The sequence below is a fragment of the Protomyctophum bolini genome, assembly GCF_963924005.1.
Source record: "Protomyctophum bolini genome assembly, chromosome: 4".
Lineage (NCBI taxonomy): Eukaryota > Metazoa > Chordata > Actinopteri > Myctophiformes > Myctophidae > Protomyctophum > Protomyctophum bolini.
This window is the reverse complement of record NC_137865.1, coordinates 33,632,219-33,640,363: the sequence shown is the minus strand read 5'-3', so window position 1 is coordinate 33,640,363 and position 8,145 is coordinate 33,632,219. Positions and strand designations below refer to the sequence as shown.

The 8,145-nt window shown below is 40.7% G+C and overlaps 1 protein-coding gene across 1 annotated transcript; it reads left to right on the top strand.

Moving 5' to 3' along the window:
• Window positions 1-1,565: 1,565 nt before the first annotated feature.
• skor1b (SKI family transcriptional corepressor 1b) lies at window positions 1,566-7,519 on the top strand (the record flags this gene model as incomplete). Its single annotated transcript, XM_080761271.1, has 6 exons — window positions 1,566-3,296; window positions 3,500-3,593; window positions 3,687-3,792; window positions 4,456-4,571; window positions 6,233-6,307; window positions 7,422-7,519. 6 exons carry the CDS (start codon window positions 1,566-1,568, stop codon window positions 7,517-7,519), a joined length of 2,220 nt encoding a protein of 739 aa, XP_080617397.1.
• Between the last annotated feature and the right edge of the window lie 626 nt (window positions 7,520-8,145).

Sequence of the window (8,145 nt, the reverse complement as noted above, 5' to 3'; positions counted from 1 at the left end):
TATTGTATGATGCGTTGTAAACTGTGAGTCCGTGGGAACCCAACACATGACCAAGGCCTGCCCACGCATTCATCACTGCATGGGCCACTAATGTTTCTTTGTTTTGCTTTTCTCAGCCAGACACTACTAACTACAGGCTCATGCAACAATATCAACAATACTGATTTTTAAATAAGAAACAGCAGGAAGATATTTTTTTAGCAAGTGTTAGTAATTACTTAGTAAGAAATTAAAAGCAAATGCACGGAAACAGCCACACAATAAGTCCAGGTTATAAAACTAAACATTAATTAAAACTTGTATTTACACTAGTTGAGAATTCGTTTATTTATATAGTCTATGTGACAATTGAAAATAAGTAAATTCAATAAATATATATATTTTTAAACATTTTACTTGCTATAATATTTAGTCACATAGCCACATAAATAATTAAATTAAATCAAGCACATGCAATGCAGCACAACTAAATATTGTTAATAATATACGGACGCGATATCCTCGTGCTCATATATCGCCATGCACTGTGGACTGCCTGCCTGTGTGAGTGGGAGGGAGTGCCAGTGCCTTGCCATAAGTTTGGCTGTCACTTGATCGCTGTGGAAAGCCTTGTGGATGTCATAGAAGAGGGGGCTGTACCAGACTGCCATGTGGACAGTACTGGCAGGCGCACCACACACACCAGGCGCACATAGCTCAGCGCAACGCAGAGGACACACGTTTCACGAGAGGAGAGGGAGCTGCTTTTGGACAAGCATTGCGTCAGGGTTATAATATATTATAGCGAAAAACATTTTTTGCACAAACTGGGCTTCGCCGTGAACTTGGTCACTGCTTATTTCGCAAAGGAACAGATGAGATCAAGCTATTAATACTGCGCGTTCAAGGTGAGTTTATGGGAACTGTTTAACGACAATGCTTCTGGAGCTTAAATGTATTAAGTGTGAAGAAATGTAGGCTATATGCTTCCGATGCAGCATGTCGTTTCTTTTTAAAGGCTGCTGAAATAATTAGCCTATAAACGAAAAACACACAGACTCTCTGTGACCTACATGTTACCGGTATTTTTTAATGACGAGAGCTCCAAAGCACCTGCACAGTTAAATGAAATCGCTCTCTGGCTTATATTAGGCTATAGCTATACTTGAAACTATTTCGAATATGTATACGGTAGTTATGTAATAGCTTTTCGACTTCTGACTGCCATCATTAAGGTTCTTAATGATGCGTCGATAAAGGTCAGCCTTTATCCTTTATACGGCATAGCCCAAATGTAATCCTGGTCAAAATATATTTATTTTTAAATGACCATTTTGTTTATTTGTTTTCTTAATACGAATATGTCATTTATTTGTCTTTCCTAGTGACTAGATTCTGTAGACAATTTTGTTTCTGGGCCTCTCTGATCTAAATAGCACATGCAGTGTGTGGGTGACACTGCAAATGCAGACCGAGGCTATATTTAAATGCTCCTGATGTCAACATTCCTTTGGGCAAAAACAAAACAAAACTCAGTTGTTAATATTACACGTTCATTGTCTTGGTGACACACAGGTTTTCAAGGGATGGAGTCGTTGCCTGCAGGACGGGACGCAAGCTCTTCGCCCAGCTCCAAACAAGAACTTTCATACCCCAGCACCAACCTAAAACCCAACCAAGTCAGTGAGACCATTCTGTACGGAATACCCATCGTATCCCTGGTCATAGATGGCCAGGAGAGACTTTGCCTAGCGCAGATTTCCAACACCCTGCTGAAGAACTACAGCTACAATGAGATCCACAACCGGCGCGTGGCGCTCGGAATCACCTGCGTGCAGTGCACTCCGGTTCAGCTGGAGATCCTGAGGCGCGCCGGAGCGATGCCCATCTCCTCCAGGCGCTGTGGGATGATAACCAAACGCGAGGCCGAGAGACTCTGCAAATCGTTCCTTGGTGCTCACGCGCCCCCGAAACTACCGGAAAATTTCGCATTTGACGTCTCCCACGAGTGCGCCTGGGGCAGTCGAGGAAGCTTCATCCCGGCTAGATACAACAGTTCCAGGGCCAAATGCATCAAGTGCTCCTACTGTAACATGTATTTCTCTCCTAATAAATTCATATTTCATTCGCACCGCACGCCAGAATCAAAGTACACGCAACCAGACGCAGCGAATTTTAATTCGTGGAGACGACATCTCAAACTGACGGACAAAAACTCCGCAGACGACGTGGCACACGCATGGGAAGACGTGAAGGCCATGTTCAACGGTGGCAGTCGCAAGAGGATTCTACCAATGAACGGGCCAGAGTCCAGCTCTTCGCTAAAATCACATGGGTCACATCCCCGCCACTCGGCACCCGAGATCCCGAACAAAATCCTGCGCTGCGAGGACAACCGGGCAGGCATGAACATAACGAGTGCGCGCAGCTACCCTGTCATCCCCGTCCCCAGTAAGGGCTTTGGCATGCTACAAAAGATCCCACCGCCGCTCTTCCCGCATCCATACGGATTTCCAGCCTTTGGGCTGTGTCAAAAGAAAGAGGACAGTATGATGGGAGAGCAAACTAAGCCTAGTTTATCGGGTGTCCTTTGGCCAGGTACCAAGGACAGCGCCTACCACTCTTTCCCGATGTTCTGGCCCACAGCAGGCGGCCTCATGCCCCCGTACCCCCAGTCTCCACACAAACCACCTTCCGAGCTGCTCTGCCCTCCTAGACAGAGTGAACTGGACATATCCGAGCTCAGCGACCGTACTAACACGAACACTCCAAAAGACAGCTTGGTTGACAGTGAGCGATGCTCCAGCACCCAGTCGACGCGCAACGAGGAGGATAAGTCAGGGGACGAGGCGAGGCCGATGGAAGGAATGACCCTTGTGCCCAGAAAAATTAGCTACATATCTGCATTCAGGCCTGTCATTAAAGACGCTGATAGTATTGCCAAACTATACAGCAACAGGGGCGTTTACACCGGCTCGCGCACCGGCTATTTATCGCCAGATTTCTTAAGCGAGAGCTCGAGCTACCGCTCAATGTCCCCTTGCGTGGACAGCGAGGGTGAGCCAGATGTGGACGTGGAGACCAATAAATCACCAAGGGACGATGAATCAGTGTCTCCGAGTCCTCGGACTCCTCCTGCACAGAACATGGCTCACAGTGTCTCGCCAAACCAAACAGAGTCCAAAACTGTGCAGGAAGCTGCACGTGTCGACTCTCAGAGAATGGGCTTGCATGATGTGACACAGTCAACAGAAAGAGAAATACAAAGCAAGCAGTTGCCTGCAGAAAACCACGCAACCACATCTTTATTTGCTGAAGTGAGTGACCTGTACCGATTTGACCCATCAAAACTGAGATACAGTGACATGTACGGAGGGTTTAATTTCAGAAGTTTTCTGCAAGTGGGTTTGTGTCTTGGCATATTTTATATAATATATTTACGTTGATTTAAACCATTAATCATTCCTTGCCTATGATCATTTCTAAGAACTAAAATAGTTTTTATTATTCATTTCTTTAGGTATATACACCGGAAAGGGCAGAGCTGCAACAAAGAAATAGTCCTTATCACTTCAGACCTACAAATTACCAGAGTGGACTGATCACATCAAACGGTTAGCGATTTTGCTGTTGACCTTAATTTGCTAAATTATTTGAGATTTGAAATCGAGAGGAAACTTACGTGCATTTATTTATGTTCTCTTAAGATGAAAGTGCAAGCAAAGAAGAACCATCCTCCACCGTAGAAGAGATAGAGACGAAATCGTTTAACGAACAAAGCGATGATTCCCAGCGAGAAGCGGACGACGGTAAGTTAAATAATAGGACTTGTCAAGAGTGTCATTTTGCCTTTGATTAAATGATTTTGGAAAAGCCTATAGAGGTACGTTTTCTCTATATACCTATATAGGCGAGGAAACAGCAGTCAGAACTCCACCAACACAAAAAGATATCGAAACTGTTGCAAAAGGTGAGATGATCGCATCCGCTTGCTAAACGTGATATTAACTGATAAGCTAATTAAATACTAAAGCCTACTACTTATATTAATGTTAATATGACTATTTGAGAAATGAATACATTTAGGCCTACACTTCTTTATTGAACATGGATAATTGGATATATATGTGTGTGCGCACACACACACACACACACGCACGCACGCACGCACACACACACACACACACACACACACACACACACACACACACACACACACACACACACACACACACACACACACACTGCATTGTGCCAATAGCAAAAGGGCCACTCATTTAAGCACGAATCCTTGTGCTTACTGACCAGACTCCCATGGGAATACATAATATTTTTTAGCAAGGCCCTGCTTTCATGCCATTGCTGGAGGTCCAACGAGTATAGGCCCTCAATCCAAACACAATATGACAGGACCCCTTCCCAACGCCAATACAAAATTACATTATTAAAGGTCAACTTGAGTTATTTCCTAAATAGCAAATTCATTGCCTCAACTCTTTCTTTCCAATTATCAATAGAAGAGCTACAGAAACAACTGTTGGAGCAAGTTGAGCTGAGGAAGAAGTTGGAACGTGAGTTTCAACATTTAAAAGGTATAGGCCTTTTTCTTGTTTGTGTCGTTCATGTCACTTGTTTGTTGATTATTGTTGAACATTTTTGTAGCTCATGTTTGGGATATCCCAGATTATGTGCATATAGACCTTGCAGGGTCAACATATTCTGAAAAATTAAAAAAATAAAAATAAAGGGATAAACTATAAATTTGAAATGATTAGCATTTTAACACACACACACACACACACACACACACACACACACACACACACACACACACACACACACACACACACAGTGTTAAACTCTATAATTTATTCTATATTAAACTCTATATTCCGTATCAGAGTATTTGACAGGGTTCCACTTCCACCCGCCTCTCCAACTCTTTAGTAGGCCTACCAATTTGATCGAATCAGGAGAGAGAACCCTTACGTGATAAGAAAGTGACATTTTAAGTGATTCAAATAATAATAATAATAATAATTAGTAGTATGATTAGTATTTTGTATTAATAATAATAATAATAATAATGAGCAGACAAAATTGGAACTGGAACACTATCAATTTGACATGCTCTTCTGATTGATTATTATTTTCAGAACATGGAACAATGTAATACTAAATAATCACATCATTTCAACATATCAGGTTTTTGTTTCCCAACCCCCCATTATAAACAATACATTATTAGTAACAATTACACATCCATAAAGACCTACACACTTCTATAGGCCTATAAACACAAGTACATATACTTAAACACATAAGCTATAGCCTATATTAGCACTTACACAGTACATTTAAGGAAGAAATATAATATGGGAATAGAGACTGAGGTCAAAATAGTTAGGTGCCTAAAATCTGGAAGTTGAATTTCAGGAAATTTTATCTCTTTAAATTGTGGAAAGAAATGTAAAAGTTCTTGCGATAATTTAATTCCCACGTGTTGGAGTAAGGGGTGTTTGAATTCTCCATCCATCCAAAAATACTAAAAATAAACTCAGTATGAGAGGTTATTATCACAAAAAAGTGGTCTGAAATGAATGAAAATCAACATTTTCTTCAGACATCATCTGTTGCATTTGGATGTTTTGAATAATATTGTCCCCTGCATTCATTCACATTTTTCTTCTCATTCAAGACAAATCTCAATCATCAGTTAAAGATACTGTACCTTGTGTTTATGTTGTTTTTCTGGCTCTTTGAAGCTTCATATACCTCATATGCCACAGTGCAAATTGCCATCCTAATTTTCGAAGGGATCTATTTTTGTTACCAAATATCAGATATAGTAGGCCTATATTTAATAAAAATGAGTTATTTTAACCCTCGAACAAATAAAACGGAAATATTTTATCCTATCATGCAAATTGGCATTGGACTATGGCACCATCGGAATCCTTGAAATCTTTAATTCGGTACCTCGTTTTGCCACTATAGCTTTAAAACAGCGCCATCTATGGGCGAATAAGGACCCGGGAGCTAATTGCTTGGTTTAGTGCAGTCAGAGATGTGTAGCCTGTTCTGTTTGGACATCCACTGATCCACCTGTCTCCATCCACGCGACGGCGACGCCAGTATAGCAGGGCTACATACACTGTATGGCCTATAATTGAACATAACAAACGTAGACTGGGGCATCCGCCCTAAGTCTGTTTGTTGACTAAAATGTGTATTTTCCCTTTGCGTCTTATAGATAATTTTCAAGATCAAATGAAAAGGGAGCTTTCCTACAGGGAAGAGATGGTCCAACAGCTTCATATTGTCAGAGGTGAGAACAATAACAAAACTAAAAACAAAAAGTAAAAACAAACCAACAAACAAACCAACAAAAGAGATATAGCGACATGAAGCGCTGTCTAATATTATGCAGCAACTATCTTTATATAAATTGGCATAGTATAGCCATTGCATAGGCCTGCCCTGCTCAAAATAGCTATAGGTTTATGTGGATTTTACTGTTATTTACAGTATAGTCAGTTGTCGGTTGTGACTGTCTTATATGTTTAGACTATGAGACGAGTAAATCTATATTTAAACTGTAGCCTATATACCTTTAATTGAGAACAGTGACTCAAATGAAATAAAGACATTGTTCAAATGTTATTTTGAGTGGTCAGGACAGGTCATGATTGCCATCGGCTTGTAATACCGTTTTTGTCTATTTTTAATGTATTTATTTTAATGTATAATAATATTAATATAATTCATTCGAGCCAAATGCGTATTTATTTGTAGGAATTAATCCGTATCAGTGCGCATCAATAAACGTTATGAATCGATTATTTATGTCTTGCAATGGATGGACACATTATGCAGCGAGTTGGACCGTTATAGGCCTATACGGCATGCATGGTTGAACCAGAAAAGAAAAACGAACGCTAGGCCAATTCAGTATAGGCCTATCTATAGAAGTTGCGTTGGAATCCCGGCGAAGACATACAGGCTACAAACTGTTCTGCCCTTGGGTTGGGTCTGTCTTGACAAACACTGCATGGTTCTATATTTTAATAGCTAGGCCTATTCGCTTCTCTCTCTCTCTTTCCCGGACCTTTTTACACATAGCAGCCTATATCGTCGGTCAGTCTTGTTTCATTGCATATTTTTAGCATGGCCTTGAATCAACTTATAGCCTATAACTGATGATAGCTAGGCTAGTAGGCTATATGGATGTTTTCTTTGAGACCCAAATATGACCGCTAACTTGCCGTGAAGTGTCTCACGAGGAAAAATTAGGGTTAGCGTAAATTGCATGTTTGTAAGGGAAACATGATCGATGCGGATATCCAACGCCTGCAAGTCCCCTTCCAAAACACACACACACACACACACACACACACACACACACACGATGTCTATTCATTGTGTTTTGTGTTTTTTCCTAGAAGCTCACGACGCATTACACCATTTCTCGTGTAAGATGTTAACTCCGCGCCACTGCGCTGGAACCTGTACCTTCAAGTCTCCTCTGCTGCCACCTTAAACCCTGCAACTCCTCATAGGAAAACTCCTCACAGGAAAGGACATTGTCAAGGACAGAACGAACGACTGAAAGGCCACACAAAATATGTTGAGAATACAAGCTTGTATAGCCTGTAGTTGTTATACTGGCCCTCTCTTGTAATTAACTGTAACATACTGGACTATGTATCTCCACACTCAATGTAGCCTAGCCTATATCCTTTCGCATAAGGTGAGTAGGTGACATTTGTTTCACTGAAAATATACCATCAATATTTATTTAGTGGCAAAGTGCAATGACAATGTATGTATATTGTAATAGTTAGATTGTTATTTCAGTATTCTTTTGTCATTAGAAGATGCAAGTAGCCAACTCATTGCTCTTTATTCATCTTGTGAATTAGCCTACTACTTTTGCTGTGTTCAACTTTGTAGGCTTTAGCTTGGGCCTACGTATATGTTTTGATGTTATGCACTTTAAACTTGATTGAAATTACTTACCCTGTGTGTATTGAAATATAATATTTGTTTGGGGACTGATTTTTATCACAACATGCACCAATAATTGGGACTTATTTGCTTTGAAGGTTTGCAAACATAAGTTAGTAGGCTAAATTACTTCTGCTAACTTGTAAGTAGCAACATATC